Source organism: Schistocerca piceifrons, chromosome 8 (genome assembly GCF_021461385.2).
Source record: "Schistocerca piceifrons isolate TAMUIC-IGC-003096 chromosome 8, iqSchPice1.1, whole genome shotgun sequence".
NCBI lineage: Eukaryota > Metazoa > Arthropoda > Insecta > Orthoptera > Acrididae > Schistocerca > Schistocerca piceifrons.
The window spans coordinates 434,028,497-434,047,739 of NC_060145.1; the positions used below are offsets into that span (position 1 = coordinate 434,028,497).

General features: G+C 39.5%; 1 protein-coding gene across 1 annotated transcript in view; it reads left to right on the top strand.

Moving 5' to 3' along the window:
• LOC124711460 (nucleoredoxin-like) overlaps nt 1-19,056 on the top strand; it is a 240,805-nt gene extending 221,749 nt beyond the window's left edge. The window contains exons 4-6 of the mRNA XM_047241555.1: nt 6,465-6,555; nt 7,188-7,309; nt 17,592-19,056. Coding sequence (XP_047097511.1) covers nt 6,465-6,555; nt 7,188-7,309; nt 17,592-17,828 — 450 coding nt within the window. The 3' untranslated portion in view covers nt 17,829-19,056. The remainder of the gene's footprint in view (nt 1-6,464; nt 6,556-7,187; nt 7,310-17,591) is intronic.
• Nucleotides 19,057-19,243: the final 187 nt, after the last annotated feature.

Sequence of the window (19,243 nt, forward strand, 5' to 3'; positions counted from 1 at the left end):
TTAGTGTAAACAATTTCCAGCTATTGTTACACTACCTTTTTGAATTATATTTCCTCGGCTTAAAAATACTAGTTACTTGCTGATTAACTGGGTTCATTCAGACACCCTCACTCCAGCTTACTAATTAGCAGTAATACTTATTGCAAATTCTTTTAACACTTTAATTTACCCTATCCCTGCACTGCCAGACTATTTATTAAGTTGTGGGTTTCTCTGAATACTCTTGTTTATAATAAAACTACTGACACTGTAGCAGCAAAAAGATCAATTAATCGAGTGTGACTGGTGAAGTACACTCCTGTACACACAGACTATCTTTGTGCTGTTCTTGTTTGGTTTTTTGAGTGTTGTATCGTGTTTTTTTGTCTTTGAGAAATAAAAGTGGTTTTTAGTGCGTCTGAAATTAGTGTGGGTAGGTGATGTTATCCCTATAATCCTTTTCTTGTGCTATGTACAAATCACATCAAATTTTCGAGATTAGCTTCTTTTCTTCCAGTACTCTGTAGCACTGCCAAAAATTACCCAACATTACTCAGATGTCCTGTTCACTAGGCAGATGCACTAACCACTATGCCACTCGGGGCATAGACGCTTTGCACAACTACATGTGCTACCCTAGCATGTCTCCCTCCTAATTCCAAATTCCCATTCACACCTCAGCTCACTTGGTATTCCTCCTCAACTTCAACAGCACTGCTCTCCAACTGAATTGGACTAGCAGCTCACCACTGATTGAAAAGGGGGTCCTGGCTGAAACCCAGGCACAGGTGCTTTAATGAAATGAAACTATAAGATGCTAGTCCAACACACCTGGAGAGCCTCTGCAACACTGTTTGAGTTTAGGGGGAACACCAAGTGGGGTGAGGCATGAATGGGGAATTTGGACTGAGGAGGGAGGCTTGCTTGTGTAGTCAGTGCATATACCTAGTGTACAGGAGGCTCGGATTTGAATCCAGGCCTTGGGACAAAGTTCCATTTGTCACTTTAGTCTGCGTATGTACATTATTTACAAAAGGCAATTAAAATTATTTATAAAAGATAATGTCAATATTACTTTAATGGGGAAGTTGTCTGCATTAAATAATTTTATTTATAAAGGCTACTTAATAAATGATTATGTTTACTACAACAGAAATGAAGGTGAGGCTAGGTTAATCCATAACCAGTACCTTTAATCAAATTTTCATTTGAAATAACATTTTAAATCACATTTACTGACCTGAATATAAGGGAGCAAGACCCAAGAGAACTCAAAATTCTGTATGCTTTTCACATTCTTCAGAAAAGTGGGCTTAAGCTGTAATAAAAGCAAATTTGTTAATATGCCACATGAGAGATTAAATATAATTTTTGTCCAACTCAATCACACTTGCTTAGTTTTTGTAGCTTTTTTTATCCTTCTTTGAAAAAAGATTAAAGTATGAATTTTGCAGAGACTCAAATTTTGTAATGGAAATTATCTTATGATGAAGGGAAATTGATTGTACATTCATGACTGAACCTCTGGCCGGATTCCTATTCACACTGTCCCTTTTGTCCAGGAGGAAGGTCCTTGGAACATGACACTATAAAAATCAGACATGGAGATAAAATATTGCACAAACAATACTAGCAACACTTTCATAAAAGTCACAAAAATTCTCATTAGTACAGACCTAAATCTAAACCTTAGAGTTCACTTTGTAAGATGTGATACCTGACCTGCACTTCTATATGGCTCTGATGAATGGACACTAAATACACCAAAAGCAAAGAATGAACGGGCATAGGCAGAGGGTGCACACTGACAACACACAATATCCTGTTGCACAGCATGCACTACAACATGACAGTCATAACCTTGGTGCTTGTTTCTCCGCACGTGCAATCTGGATTCTTTCCCCAGACACCAGTTTCTCAGAACTCAGCATGTGGGGAACTGGCACTACAACATGTCCTTGGTTCTCGCTACCCACCTGGCCTAAATTTATGTTAATTTCTTTGGTTTCAGCATTTCTTCACAGTAGCTATTCCTTTCTTAACTCCATTCTAGCTTTCTACCTCTTTCATTTTCTGACCTGTCTATTTTTTGCCATCCCCCTCCCACCCCTATCACATACAATGCCCTTAGCTTTTCACTCTTATTAACTTGTGCATGATGTTTTAGCAGAACTCTCTGCTTTGCATATTAGCTTATCCTCCACCTTTAAGATTTTAGGTTTTCAAATCTCGCCCAGTGCTGTCCCCAACAATTAATCTTTCCTTCTTATCCTGTCTGGTAAGTCTCTCCTGACCCAGTGTTCTGGTGACTTTTCCAAACTCTACCCCTTTTCCTAAACCTCCCTTCATGCCTCTTCCTTCCTCTTCAACCCTTCTGTCAGGAGGAGGAGCCACTGTCTCCAAAAGGTTGCATATGTAATACCTTCTTATGTGTGTTCACATGCTTCCGCTTGGTGAGTAGATTTTTTATCTATCCAATTACATTATGTTTTCAAAAATTGATTTTTTTTCCAAAAATCATTAAAATGGTACTTTTTGAAACATGAATTTGTTAACACCACCACCTAAAAGATTAATATTGCTGCTTTTATTTGAAATAATCATTCTGACATCTTTCTTACTTCTTTTTGTTGGAGCTCCAAGTTTTTCAGTCCAAAATTGGGTTTTTGTCCAGTGCTTCCTTGCTTCTCTGCCATAATTCATCGAGCATACATTTACAGGGACAGATTAGGAAATGTTTCATATTCCTGATATTCTCCAGAATCACGTATGTTGTCATATTCATTTGTCAGGCCCTGCTTTATCAGGTTTGCCTTAACTGGTGCCACACCAATTCTGATGCTATGGAGGCTCCTCCAAATCTTCCATTTCATGTTCTCACCAGTAGCCATATACCGTAGTGGAGGGTAATCATTTGGAGTTTCAGTAAGTTCTTTGTTTGAGAATCTCTTGAGGGATTTGAGTCTTTCAAGTCCAGAGGAAATGCCAAATAAGATATCGCATTTAGCATATGTGTGCTTCAGCTTCTCACGAATTGGGTCTGTGAACTCAGCTATGCATAGTTTATTAGTAGATGCTTTTCACTTAAGCTTTAAGTTGGCCTGTTTGATATGTACAGATATGGTCCACAGTGGGCAAGCATATTCTGCTATGCAGAAGCATAGTGCCTGATATTGGTTCTCAGCAGCTTTGGTGTAATTTCCTGTTTGCTGTTAGCCAATTTTTTCAGTACATTTCTTGCTGCGACTTTATGACGGGTCTTCTCACAGTGATGTTTGTATGTTGAAGACCAGTATAGTATGACACCAGAGTATGATGGTTTATATGTGTGTTCTAGCTTGATGCCATTCCAGCTTACATTCAGCTCTTGGTTTTCTTATATTTGCAACTAAAGTACTTACGTTAAGGCAACGCAAAAATAGATTATCTATAGTAGTAACTTCTGTAAGGTTTGGAAGGTAGGAAACGAGTACTGGTGTAAGTAAAGCAGTGAGGAATGATCGTGAATCTTTCCTGGAGAGCTCAGTCAATAATACAGACTATGAAGAAGCTCACCGAGATCTAGCAGAACAGAGCGATAACCAACAGTACAACAATCCAGCTTTTTGAAGTACTTGTGTTTTCCATCTTCTTTTATGACTGTGAAACATGGGCACTCAAGGCCAGAATAAGCAGCGTATGGATGCATTTAAGCTTTGGTGCAGCCTCAGGATGCTGTGCATAAAATTAACTGAAAGAAGAACTAATACGTCTGTTACTGAGCAACTTAATTTCTCCGGCCATCCTTCTCCTCATGTCAACCAAAAAATTCACCAGTTCTTTGTCCATATTGTTAGAAAAGAGGGAGAAAATCCAGGAGAAATAAACACGGGAGGAAATATCAAGGGCACAAGACCACGAGGGAGAGCAGCGAACAGGAGTATAGACCAAATCAAGTCAGCAGTCTATCAGCAGGTGCTAAGAGAAGCAGGTAACCATCCGGCAGCAGACGCTCAGTTCATGGGGTCACAGTGTTCAGCAATAAAAACTATGACTTGTGTGATGATGAAGTAGTTCATGTTATGTATGGTTTTCAATTAAATCAATTCACAACACACATTATTGTAATATTTTATCTACTTCCAGGATACTCAAAATAAATAAATAAATGAATGAATGCAATCACAGTTTTTTTATAAGAGGCTTGATATGTGGATAATGAGGTGATGCTAGAGAGTTGCATTGAATGTAATCTTTTAAAATTCCTCAGAAACCAATCAATCCTTTCAGTTGCTGGACACTATATATTGTAGTATCATTAGACTATCAATGGTCTTGGTTGACCTTCCATGACTTTTGGTTTCATAATATGAGATCCTGAATGATGTCTACTAAATGTAAATTTCATACACATCCACTGTAAACTATGGTCATTCAGTTTCTGAGGACATGTTTGAGCGGTAAGTGTGTGATGTTCTAGTTGAGATGTAAGTCAATTGAACAGTCACAGATAGTTTTGTTCTGTTTAACCCTTAACCCAAAAATTTGTCTTTAGAGTCCATCGTCCATTTTAAAGATCACGTGTAGTAGCATTGCAAAACATTCAATCTCTCTTTCTCAGTATCTTCAGCTTATTACCTGCTGTGTGGAAAGCATCATTCAACAGTCAGTATGACTTTGTCAGTCTAACAATAAAGTACTCTGTATTATTTAGAGCTGATGCACAATTAAGTGCCTGGAATACCGCATGTTTTGCTTTATGTGTAATAATTAGGTATTTCCAACAGACCACAGATTTCTAATTACTATTATTTTGCTCTCCAACTGCTTTTTTGGATTTTTTATTTTACAGCATTTTATTATAAGTGTGAATTTATGTTATTTTTTGGCTATAGCATAGAGAAACTTTTGAAATGTAAGAGGAGAAAGATGTCTGCAGCTAATCCAAATTTTTAAGTTAGGTACAAGAACTGATGTGTGATATAGATGACGAGATAAATGGGAACGACCATGATATTTTTTAGGATTCTGATGCTGGTACCAACTTTGTGGTAGCTGACAGTTGCTATGAAATAGATAGTGATACTAGAGAGAAAAATACTTTATTAGAAGAAGAGCCTGATGTAATCTGTACCCAGTGCTGTTTTTCTGGGGGAACGCTGGGGGATGCGTACCCCTAAACTTTTTCCTCGACAAAGAAATTTTTTTACGATGTTGAGAATTTGGAAGAGTGCCAAAGATTTATTTCACGGACGTAAATTTTTTATTTTATTTTTTCGTGTTGGTAACTGCAATACGAACGGCACCAGTGCAGTTTTTGGTGGGAAAATTGATGTCATTGACTGTTTCAAGCATTTCGAAGCTGCGGCAACCGTTCTCGACAACTGAATCACTGGCAGCCAGTTCGACAAGCATGTAGTTAGTGCCTTCACCCACTAATAGTGGGCGATGAAAGTGCTAAACAGATATGCGTATGCTCAAATCGCATACTTCATTTGAGATGATGTAAACTGAAGTGTTCGATACCACTTTCTCTTGTATGTTTGTGTGTTTCGTGGTACCGCCTGCTTCATTTGAGCTGTAAAGTCAACTGAAGAGTCCAATACCATTTTTTTTGTAGTTCAACATGTTGATGATGTCATGGCTAAAAGCAGACGGGTGGTATCCTATGCTTCAGTTATAACTAATTTTTGCTGCATTATATCCCATGTCGGAGTACCATCAAACTTTTTCAGAAAAAAAGCACTGTCTGTACTACAGATAATTTCTCGCAGCAGACACACTACTAGAACAAAAATTATTTCAAATGATTTCAAGGAGGGATGTTCTGAGCCTGTTAGCGCAAAAAAAAGAAAGCATTGCATTTTGAAAAAAGGAATATTTGGACTAAGAACCAAGATTTGAATTTTGGGGCAAAAGCCCACTAAATCTCAAATATTGTAGGATTTATTTGATTATGAAATGTTAGAGGCATACCAAGTGACAGAATGGAAAAGAGGTAAAAGTGTATAAAATGATCTGGGTCCACTAAAAGAAAATGGCACATGCACCAAATTTTATCAACTAATTTACCTGAAGTACTGTACAAAGATATGCTTTGACTATGCAAAAGTCGTGTGATTTAATATTTTCAGTTAGTTTGATTATTAATTTCATTTACATTTTCTGTTATTTTTCATTTATATTTGTGACTGCTGTAACAATATTAGCAAATTTTTGAAGACTGATAATAAATGACAGCACACACGTATGATATTTGGTTCATTTTAGATAATGTAATCATCAAAGTCCTTATACATGCTGAATAATATTAAATTTACTTTCAGTATGAATTAGCTGACTATTTACTTAATTTCTGGCAGCTAATGTGAAGTACTGTGATAAAAAACATTACAAAGTTTGGTGGACCACATGTTTCTAGTTATGCACATTTGAGAGATGTTTAGGGTTAAGGGTGAAGAAAATAGAGGAAGAGAAGCTAACTGCACAGTATGACAATGTTTCAGGAATTCCCATGGCAGCCAAAGTTGGTGAACATCTTGACAGAGAGGTATGCTGCAAGAATACATGACCATCCAGCTATTATCCTATTTGTTGGTGAGTATTCTGTCTGCATTGTTCTCATGTAATATGTGTGTATAAAGCAATGTTTAATGTGGTACTCTTGTGAGCAAAAGTAGGGACATAGAGCAAAAACACAATGTACAAGTTAATCTATATATTTAAGTAAAAAGAAAAGGTTATAGCAATGTAAAGTAACCATTTTACAATTTTAAGAAAGCTCTCCTTTCTACAACATTCATATCCCTTCCCCTATCCCCTCCTTGCCCCAACGAAAATGTCTGAACTTTTAAGTTGACATTTGTTTTGAGTGATTGTTGTACAATGAGCAACACAAGTTTTGCATAACTGATTGATTATAACATTTGATCAATCATCTGGTATGAAAGTGTGTCACTTACAAATTCATATCCATTTGGAATAAAATTTGTAAGTGTTACTACCAATTTCATCAACAGTTTAAGAAGAGTGTATGTTTAGTAACACCAAGTCATCTCTAATTTTCACTATCGCCATATTATATGATAGCTTTTTGCCTGCATGTAAATTGCAATAGTATACTCTGTTTTAGTATTATTACTTACTATGAAACAAAGCAAATAAAGATGGGTAATAATGAATGATAAAAGTAACAAGACAAAAAGCTAAATGATGATTTCTTTTTACAGAGGGGGAAGAAAGTGAAATGGAGTTTGCCGAAGCTGTTCTGTTGCCTGCAGCTGAGGAATATGATGCAGAGCACCGGCTTGATGACACTGAAGATAGACTCCAGTTTTTCATTGGTTGTGATGTAAGTCTCCTTTAAGCTTACTAATTATAATGAACACTCACTACCAATTGCTTGAAATGGTCCCTAGTGGAGATAAAATAACTCAGCAGAAGTATGCATAATCTGACACGAGTTGTAGGTACAAAGACTGTGCATAAATACTGAAATCAGCATGCTCAGTATGCATTATTTGTTCAATAATTGCTGAGACTGAAGTAGTTTAAAAAGGAATCTGTTGCAAATATGTGCACAGTGGGATAATATTCTTCAGAATATGACTTATGTAGCAATACAACACTGCAGGTACTTTCTTCAGTCTTCATACACCCCCTGGAAGTTGGCAGCAAACCAGATACCACACTGAAGTTGGCTGGACTGCCCCAATCATCATAACAAAATGTCTTTTGAGGCCTCTTGTAAGCCAAAAACATCATATCAACCATCTTTGTTTAGTTTAATGTACCACTTTATTGCAAAAAGCTGATTGATGGTTCACTCTCAGCACTTATACTTCAGGTACACTGTTCACACACCCACGACTTGAAGGCAACTAAGCCAGTTCTTCTATCTAACATAACAGCCTGTCCATAGAGACTGCCTTTGCACCCCTTCCTGATAAGAGGGATGGATGGATGGTGTTATAGGGACCAAACTATGAGGTCATCAGTCGCTTAATCCTTTGTGTGTCAAGCCAGGAATAGTCCCCAGAGAGAAAGTACACAAAAGACAAATCACAATAGTTTCAACTGTATCCAAGAACCAAGAACGCCAAGAGACAGAAGCTAGCTGAAGTGAGAGAGGTGTAAAAGGGTGAAGGTCAGAGAGTTGTGACCCCCCAGAAAACAGCTGGAGGCCCCTGGGACATATGTGACCGGAGGCAGACCCTCTGCGTTCAACCAGTGCTTCCATACTCCACCTGCATGACCACAAGAAAACTACACCAGTGTCCAAAATTAGAGCAACAAACTGCTATTTACCCATCCTGTGTCTAATTCACAATATAATCATACAAACTGTCAAAAAATGTCGTTACCATCATGTTCTGCGCCAAAGATGGCGTCACGATCGACAGATAACCATGCTAGCAATGATGTCAGGGCACCTGTCAAGCAGGGTAGTGTTTGCTGGGTAGTTCCACATCTATAATCGCTGTGTGCAGTCACAGATGGTGCAGTATGGCACAGAGAATATGCCTGCAGACTCTCTGCTGTAGAGGGCCATAAGAAGAATGGAAGCAGGAGAGTCGCAAACTGATGTGACCTGATGGCTTAATGTAAATCGTTCCATTGTTTCTTGAATGAGGCAACAGTTTATAGAGACCAAAACTATATCCCAGAGACCAGGACAGGGCCAACCACATGTGACATAAGAAAGAGTGGATCTTTATTTGGTTTTAAGGGCATGATGGTACTGTCTTAGTATTGCATGACAACTGGCATCTGACCTTGCAGCATCCAAGCAAACAGTGTACAGAAGGCTTCAGCAGAGTGGACTTTATTGTCGGAGCCCTGCTGTATGTATACGTCTGGTGCATCTTCACAGAAGACAGTCAAACAATGTAGACTAATGTTCTTTATTCAGATGAGTCCCAATTTGGTCTTGATGGATTCGTATCTGGAGGGAACATGGAACACAATTTCAGGACCTGAACTTTGTGAAAAGGAGGAATGGCAGGAGCCACAATGGACTACTGTGTAAGGGCAGCCATGGTCCCCTCGGGTCAGAGCAGTGACAGGGCACTCCTCCAGTCCCTCAATCGACCAACAATACTAACGTACCCTATGTCACAGAAAGGAGTAAAAACCTTCTTCACAGTAAAACATAAAACCAAATTGGTCAGTCTGGCATCATCTGCTAGCCCAGAGGTAGCATGTCTACAAAGTTAAGGTTTTGCAAATAATGTGGTCAAATCAGGGTAGTTGAGTAGGATGTGGACCACTGTGAGATGGGCACCACTTGGAGAATGTGGTTGTCAGCTAGCCAAACGTTACCAATGTGAAACTGACAGAGGACAGTAGATACCATAAGTAAAGCATGAAGGGAAGATTGCCACATGGTCATGGTCTCCTTTATGGTTCGCAGTTTATCCAGGCAAATCAGGGCACAGCAATCCACTTTCCAAGCCTCCAACAATTGCCAGTGTAGAGTTGACCAAAGATCTAGTTCTGCCACCTCCATCCCCAAAGTCAGCATCTAGGTAGCCAACTTGGCCAACCAACCAGCATCTTCATTCCCTGGGATCTCAATGTGACCAAGAGTCTAGACAAAGACTTTTGTTAACTCTCATTGCCAGTTTTGTAAAGGCCTAGTTGCTACTGCTGTGGACGCAGAGTTGCCACTGTTATTACAGTACGCTGAGTTTGGGAGTTCGTGAAACAGCTTTGGTGCAGTACACTGCTAGGACAATTTCTCCCTGACACTACTACACAGCTATGCCTCAGGGTCAGGTAACAGGATAGGACAACAAAGGATCTACAACACTCCAACAAATTAGTAAGCAAGTCACACAACCGAGTTAAAAAGGTTTACTTACCTTTGTAACTTGTTGAATAATGAAGTCTGCAACACAAAAAGGCCCTCAATGGCTAAGTGCAAATAATCATAGGTAAACTTCACAGTACATAGCAAATGCAATTTACAACAACTGACTGTTCATTTCTAAGAGTTCACTAAACACTGTTCCCTGTCAAAGTCAACCCTGGATGATGATCTATAACTAAGTGGGCTAGAGCTGTTATTCTATCTTCTGAGTAGGCTTCTGTCCATTGTTGTCCGGTCACTGGCTGATTGTACTCAGCCGGCAATTGGCCAAGGCAAATTCAACATGTTCATTCTCTGCACTGCCTGTGGTGCTGGTGGAACTCGCACAAGTGGAAACCCTCTTTGGCACTGGTACCAGGTCGCATCTTTGTGCCTGTGGTGCTTTTGCCCTTGGCTGTGTCTTGTTCGGACAACACGGCACATATGACTGACCATCCAGCATGGTGGAGGTCATACAGGAGATCTTGCATAATAACAACTAATGGATGTCCAGGGTAGCACTGGTCAACAGCCTGGGAACTACTCAAGGAGACACTGATGACTAAGAATGACTCGTCAGTGCAAGAATGCAGCTGGCTGAGCACTCAAGAAATGGCCACCAATTCTGCAGTGAATACAATGAAACAATTCAACAGGCAGTGTAGTTCACTGTATCTTGCATATGTGCAGGCAAAACCAGTTTGTCTGTAAAACCATCAGTGTATACCATGTCTGAGCGTCAAGGACATCCAGAAACAAGTGGTGGAAAATCATAGGATCTACTAAGTCTTTCAGTCAAACTGACAGGTCAAGGCAGATCTGAGGATGGAGTATACACTATGGGGCACAAGCTACAGCTCCCTGACAAGATGAGACAGTGGGGAAAGATGGAGTTCAGAGCAGAGAATCTGAACTGTGCTCATGACTCCAGACCTTGGCCTCTGTTGTGCACAGTTGAGCAAAAGTGGTTGGCACTTGATCTGTAGGGGATCTGCAACAAGGCTGTTCACAAGGCTGGTCGGAAAGCACTTATTGCAAGTCGGAACCCACAGTGGTGTACCAGGTCCAGCATCTGCAATGTTGGAGGGCCTGTCACAAGTCGAACCCCACACTGGTGAACTGGATCCTGCATCTGCAATTCTGAAGGATCCATTGCAAGTCGAACCCCACAATGGTGTACCAGATCCTGCATCTGCAATGCTGAAGGTGATGCTGAACCATACAGGAGGCTGCCATAATCAATATACAACAGGATCAGAATTTTGTAGAGCTGCAAAATTGTAAAGTGGTCTGTACCCCAGCTGGTGTTACTGAGATGGCAAACGAGTATTAAGCTGTGACTGAAACGTTTGCTTAAGTTGGCAAAGACAGGGAAGCCATGTCAACTGGGCATCAAAGACCAATCCCAAAAAATGGTAAGTACACAAAAGGGTAGTACGAGGCAACAGAAGTACGTGCCACATGTTTTGGTGGCAGAAAACTGGAATCCACAAGTCAGAGCCCAGGACTGTGTGTTTTGTATGGCACACTGCAGTCAGCGTTTAGCAAAACTGACATTTGAGGAGCAATAGCAGATGCAAAAGCTGTCGGCATACAAGGAGAGTAACACTGTAGATCCCACAGCTGCAGCTAGACCATTAATAGCCACTAGAAAAAGGGTAATAACCAATAGAGAGTCTTGTGGGACCTTGTCTCTTGTATATGGGGAGTACTGTGGGAACCACCACCTTGGGCCTGGAAAATATGGCGAGACAAGAAGTTCCAGATATAAACTGGGAGTTGGGCTCAGAGACCCCACTCATGGAGGATGTGGTGATGCAATGTGGTGCCATATGTAAATGAAAAAAGACAGCAATAGGATGTTGACTCTGGATAAAGCAGACCAACTAGTGGTCTCCAGACAGAACAACTCGTCAGCAGTAGAATGGCCTTGGCAAAAACCACCCCAGGATGGAGCTAAGGCACCCTGAGACTCAAGGTACCAACATGTGAGATTAATTGTGTGATAGCTGCCCATCTCAAGGGGGTGTCTGCCTGGTTTCAATACTGGGATGATCAAGCTTTCTCACCACTGAGGCAGGAACTCACCCTCGCTCCAGATACAGCTGAAAATGGCAAGACTGTGACACTAGCAATCCACTGATAAGGGTCTGAGCATTTGGCTGTGGATGCAGTCTGATTCTGGAGCCATGTCAGAGTGAAGGGCTAGGGCACTGCAGAATTCCCACTCACTGAATGGGGCACTATGAGATTCTAGGTGACGTGTAGTAAATGGTAAAGTAAGTCGCTCTTTCCCGACCGGGAAGGTGTGCCAGTCCCCGGCACAAATCCACCTGGCAGATTAGTGTTGAGATCCGATGTGCCGGGCAGCCTGTGGATGGTTTTTAAGGCAGTTTTCCATCTGCCTCATTGAATGCAGGCCAGTTCCCTTTATTCCGCCTCAGTTAGACTATGTCAGCAATTGCTGTACAAACAGTCTCCACATACGCGTACACCATGAATACTCTATCATGCAAATATTTGGGGCTACACTAGTCTGGTATGAGACATACGCGTGGGGGGGGGGGCTGTCCACTGGAGGCTGAACCACACAATAATCCTGGGTTCGGTGTGGGGCAGTGGTGGGTGGGTGAACTGCTGTTGCCTGTTGTGGGGTTGTGAACCAGTGAGGGCTATGGTGGGATGAAGCTTCTCCATTGTTTCTAGGTCCTCAGTTTAATACCCAATACACAAGTCGCTCTACCCACTGCTTGAGGACACAGAATGCAGGCTGAGAATTCTCATATGTAGAAGCTCAAGTATGATGAAAACCAAAATGTTTGGCAACACCATCTGGCTCAGCACACCACATACTGGTGTCCATAGAAGCGTTGTTGAATCTTCACCAAAATCTATGAAGGAGGGGTATGTGGTCCAATGGTAGCAACTTACCGCTCTCAGCATTATAGTTTGTGTTGTTTTATGAGGTGGTGGACCTGAGCATGGAGCTGTTTAAAGGTAATGAGGTGCTCCGTCAACTGATGTCACTTATGGCAATGGAGAGCCCATCTGTGGTCTCTAATGGCCACAATGATTTTGGGGATCGCTGAATCAGCTGCTGATAGAATGGCTGCAGTTGTGCTCCAGGCAACCATATAGATACCTCCACATGGTGGGGTGTGAAAGGCAACAGCAGTGGTGAAAGCGTTCCAGTCAGCTTTGGATAGAGCTCATCTGAATTTACACCTATGGACACCCTGGTGAATGATGCCAAGGAAGGGTCAAAATGATCATAAAATTATCACTGTCACGCAGGTCATCATCGATTTACGCCACTTCTCCAAATCTGTTCTCAAGATGTTCAGTGAAGAACAAAGGCGTTGTAGTTCAAAAGGAATCCATCTCAGAACAAACAAGTATGGGGGAGTACTCCTCTCCTTGTCTCTGCACCCTACATTCCTCCTATGGGTGTAGCCATGGAAGGGAACATTTTGGTGTCATATCTCTCAGCATTGCAATATGACTTAGCTTCAGAAGTGACTGCTGGGACTGTGTAGCCATCAGCAGAAGAAAATTTAATTTGTTTAATGTGAAAATCTTCTGCCATGGTACTGCCCACACCAAATGGCAGCTCTCTCCATAGGCACCACCCAGCTAGAGCAGCTGTTACCTGGCTAGCAAATCATTGTCCAGAGCCCCATGCCCCAGCCATATTCCTTGGCTTCATGGGGTGTTTCCACATTGGGCACCAACACTACAATCCCAGCATCGTCCGGGGGCTACCATTGTATGGGTACTTGACAACTCCCCACACAACAGAATGGCTACTGTGCTGGGTTTTGGGCATAGTGTCATTGCAAAAAACACACTGGGTATCCCTGTGCGATCCACACTTCAGTAAAATATAGAAAGGAAGTATCAAATCAAACCAAAGAAGGGGACCGTATAATAAATAATGAAAAGGTTTAGAAGGCTGGAATATAAGAAAGCAAGTGTCCAAAACACAAACGAGATCAAAGCCAATTGGCACCTAGAATACCATCTAATAGTATGTACTCACAAAAGAGATCCCCTCCCTCAAAAACACACACACACACACACACACACACACACACAGATAGAGAGAACCGATAAAATTTATCCTTTGGCATGAACCTTACATTGTGCTGTACCGTCAGTCACATAACAGGAAAAGACTGTTTCTTTAATGCAACGTTCATGACAAACTGAAAACCTTGTAATACTCTTCACTGTGCCCCTCATAAACCCAGAATAGTGATATTTCTGTTATTATATAATATGTATGTTCTCTTCTTGCATTATTTCAACTGTCCGCAGCGCAGATAACAATCTGTTTACCAGCCCTTTACATTTCTGAATGTTCCACAAAGAACATTGGAATTCTGATTTTCCACTATGCATCTTAGCTGTAACATACAGTAAATGATTCAAAACTGAAAGAAACAATTAATATGCCAGTTTAGTAGGTGCTCATAAACTGCTTTCTTAACCAAACACTTGGAAGCATCACTAGTAAAGATGATACTTGTGAACACAATTACTGCTGTATTTTGCAGTTTGAAAGGGGTAAATCTATGATTTTAGTTCGCTGCCTGTTTTGTACCAAGTTCAATTGCAATTCCTTCAGCAATGATAACACACTTACAATGTGTCATTAGTTTGAAAGACTTGATTGCATTTGTAAAGGAGTTTGGAATGACTAAGAAGAGTGTTTGAACTGAATGCAGAACATGAGTCTTTTTTATGTTCCCATATGAAATCTTTTAAGTGGTCTAGTCATAAATTACCAAATTCAGTGATGGATTTGGAGGTTTCAAGGACATGTTTTCAACTACAGTCATGTTACTCACAGCTGTTACATATTATAAAGCTGACAGTTTACACCCTGACTGCCGAATCTGCAAACAAAATGCTGCTGCAGTAAGAAGTATTGCCTTCAGTAGTGAAATTTTATCTTTATGGAATCATAAATGCCCATAATGTGTACATCAGTGGAATTGAAAACTCCAGTTTGGTTATGCAATCTTAATTTGACTCGCAAAGTATGAACTTGCTTTTAGGATTCACTTATTATGTTCTTTTGAGACATATTTTTCACAACACAGTCAGATCAACATTTGACAATTACATAGCCAGTTTCCGTCAGCCATGCTGAGAATGCAATGAAAACTGCTTAGAGCAGTCCTAAGCTACAAAACATACCAGGGAATTTTATTTGATAACAAGATGCTACTCCTCAACACTGGTGTTGCTGTTCGCAGGGTTAATTAATTAATGATACCCCTAGCTGGTGGGCACAGAGGGCCAGATGACACAGTTCATTTGCCACGTACACTTTGTTCACTTGATCTGGTACTACGCAGTAGCATTTTTTTTACTTATTTATTTTTCTGTAGGAATGGCAAAAATGCAAAGCTCTGCCACTCTGGCCTCAAAATGGGCCAACTGTGACTGATCGACTGCCATGTTACCTTCAACAAATGGCATCACTTGGATGCGGAATGGTAGGGTGTGGGGTCAGCACAATGCTCTCCCAGCTGTTGTTGGCTTTGCAGCTGCTACTTCTCTCAGGTGGCTCCTTAATTGGCATCTTGAGGCTGAGTGTACCCATTCCAATCCTCCCACCAAAGAAAAATCCCTAGCAATGACAGGAATTTAACGTGGGTTCTCCACATGGCACCTAGCTACACTGACTACTCAGTTATCGTGGTGCACCTGTGGGAGAGGGAATTTATAAAGGACTTTGTGCGCCCTCTACCAGCACGCTTGTCCAACTAGAGAATCACAAATAAAGCAGCTGTCAATTTCTTCCAGACATGCTGATAAACATATGGGAAGAAATTGTTTTTGGGCTATATGTGTGTGCCACATGACATTTGACTCCCTTTCATTTGACGTATTACTGTAGGTAAGAATTAATAATATTGCGTAACTTTTAAAACACTGACATTTGACTTATTAATTAATTTGTTGTAACTTAATTTGATCACACAGTCCCTTATGAGTACAAGGCTAGTCAGTGTTGACACATTCAAAACATGTAAGTAACGTAATAATTTTCTTAGAATATGGGTTCAAAGATGCTAGAAATCTTTGAAATGACAACATGTCTGCCTACAAAAGTCACATTCTCAATCTAGTCTCCATAAAGTTCTACAGTTTAGACCGTCGTTTTCAAGAACACTATATTTGAATTATGGATGTGGAATAATTTATGACGTCAAATATGTTTTTACGTTCGTTGATCAAAAATTATGAAATAGGTTTCAAAATACTGTAAAATTGTGCAAAAATATTCACAGGCTTTTTTTTATTTATTTATTTTTTTTATTTACTGTTTCTTGTCATGACATGTTTCAGGACTCGCCCATCATACGATGACAGATAATAAACAAAATTTCTTTTTACATGAGGTAGAAATTACAAGAATATTATAATGCTCATTACAATAAAACAGTCTAGAGTAATACAATGTGAACCTACAATAAATACCACAGAATCCATATGCACAAGATGACTTTGACATACCAGTCATGTATCATCAATTAACTTAATGCTGACAAGAAACCTAACAGGCATATGGCTAGAGCTGTGGTCTCAAGCTGCAAAGAAGATACAGCACCCACTAAAAGCCAATGGAGCGTAGATATGTGCACTGAGTACCACAACTTTGTGTGGCTTATGTGGAAGGTCCGCATCAAGTAACGACTTAGCATACATGTATGCAAAAACCTGAAATTATGCAATGGTCCACAGTCCAAATCATTGGCAATTTACTGAATAACATTACAGAATAAACTTGTCTGTATTCATGAAAAACAATCATGCAATACAGACAGTTTTAAATAGACCTTGTACCTTAAGTGAAACTTTTGATAACTAATTCCTTCTGATGCAACTGAGAAATAACACTGCAGCTAAATTTGTATTGGGCAAGAACACAATCAGTTATGCCCAGACCAGAACAACAATGTGGTTAACAACTAGTTGTTTACATGAAAGCTAGCACAGCAACAACCAACCAGAGAACGAACTTGGCCATGTCTTCTGATTTGTTGGCCTTTGCTATATCAGTCTACAGACAACAATTATGGTCATTAACATACTGTTGTTCATCGTATGCTTTCTTTGTTTGTGCAGATTCTTTTTTATAATATGCCAAAGACTGTAGATAGCTAATAGTAAGAGAAAGCAACAAAATGGTAAAGGTTATTATGATCCCATAAGGTGAACTGAGTGCTGCAGATTAATGGAAAATGTGCAAATCAAATCAGTACTGATCTGAAAAGCTGTTGCTACTGCAGCCATATTGGGTGGGCTTATAACAGGCAACTGACATCATCTCCCCTTTCTGTGTCTGTCAATCATTGTGTTAGTCTGATCCAGGTGTAATGAAATTAGGCTTCATATGTTCAATACATAAACAAATGTTTCCTCTTTTATTGTAAATGATGAAGGTTATTAGCCACATAACTAGAATTTTAATGGAGGATAATTACATATCTCCATGATTGATTGTATCAGGGATCTAGAAACCTGTTACTGAATGCATAAAGTATGTTTTCAAATTCATTGCCAATTTTATAAAAATTATTTTTATAAATAGCTTTTTTTCCTTAACTTTATTTATCTCCTCCATTTTCACTCTTCATTAAAATCATCCCTGTGCAACATTATTTATAACACCATTGTCACCTAGGAAGGAGGTTATTAGTCATTTCTTCATAGATTAAATCGCAACGATGGTAACACATTAATTTTGGTTTCCCACCTCTCTTTGCAGAGTGATACGAGTGACTTACTCCGTGAACTGGTGGGCATTGATGATGCTGTACCCCTACTTGCTGCTGTGGACATTCCTAGCGGAAGACTGGCGGTTATGGAAGATGGTGCTGAGATAACTGAGGACTCTGTCCGGCAGTTTGTTGCAGCTTTCTGTGATGGCTCTTTACCCACTGTTGATATAGGATCTCCACAGGATCAGGAAGAGGGACAACTTGTAGAGATAGGGCAGTGTTAGAAATAGAATCAGCAAAAAACCTTTTGGATACACAATGTAATTACAGATGTAACTGAATCGTGTGACTTTGAGCTGAGTATTCCAGAGGCAAGTAAATCAGATCAACAGTAAAATTATGCAGCAAGAAAAAGTACATAGGATTAATGGACAGCATTTCATAAGATTTTATTACAAATACTGGATTATACTGCTCTATAAGCTTATCTTAACACTCTTTGACATATGAAAATATCTTTTACAGTAAAATGTCTTTCACAATAAAATGAAAGAATTAAGCTTAGACAGTAGTACGGTAACAGGCAAAATGAATAAGGCATGTTTCGGTAATCCAAAATTCAGTCAAGTTTATTTTTAATTACAGAAGAATGAGATCAATGATCGTTAATGGCTGAAATGCAGTTAAATGACAACAAATTGTTTCTCTTTCTTAGGAGTAATAAGGTATATTAACGCCTTTGGTAAGCAAGGAATCATAGTAATAAATCCAGAATAAACTTTCAGTAACATTATAAAATTTTAGTTATTTCATACCACAAACAAGAAGACTATTTAAACAATGTAGCCCATAATTATAAAATTGCAAATGTTAACAACAGATACAGTATTTTAAAATGTTTATTTTAATGAATTCTTTTATAAATGAACCAAAATATATGTACCAAAGATATCTATAAAAGATGCTATACCACTGTCAATGATATTAGCTGCTGTCTTCTACATTCATGTTGCATCATGATTTTCAAATGAGATATTTCAGACATAGTTGTAGCCATCTTTCAGTTTTCTACATGAATGGGACTCCATGACATTTGTAAGGAATGGAATAAAAGTATCATCTTTAAAATGAAGTTGTTCCCTCTCCTGATAATTAATGTAAGGCCACAGTATGCTGCCGTAAGTTCAAATAATAGACACCACCTTAAATTATCATCCTTTTTATATTCAGTAACACAGATTAAACCTATACACGCTCTTTTGTACATATAACTGCAAATAAACTTGTGATGTACATCCTGAATATTTAGATGAGTGAGAGATAAAAGAAAATGTGTCATACTGGGTCATCTGAGGATTAACATTTCATGCTGGGCATGACTCACACCTATAGGTTTTGACACGTAACTATACAGACGGCTCCATCAATTTTCAGACTACTCATTTGTCTTCAAATATGGCTACACACAGATCAAAACAGGTTGCTAACATTAGTAAGTGTGAAATACTTTGTTGCATTAAGTTTTTAAATAAATGTTCAATAAAATAAGAGCCGTCCTGAAAAAAACCTTTTTACTGGCTGCTTTCACAATTAAGATTTGTTGCATGTCAGGCATTTTACAGGAGAAGGCAAGTGACTGAAGATTTAGGTAGCAGCATATTCATATCTTTCTGAGCTGAAGTCAGTTATAGTGAAAAGT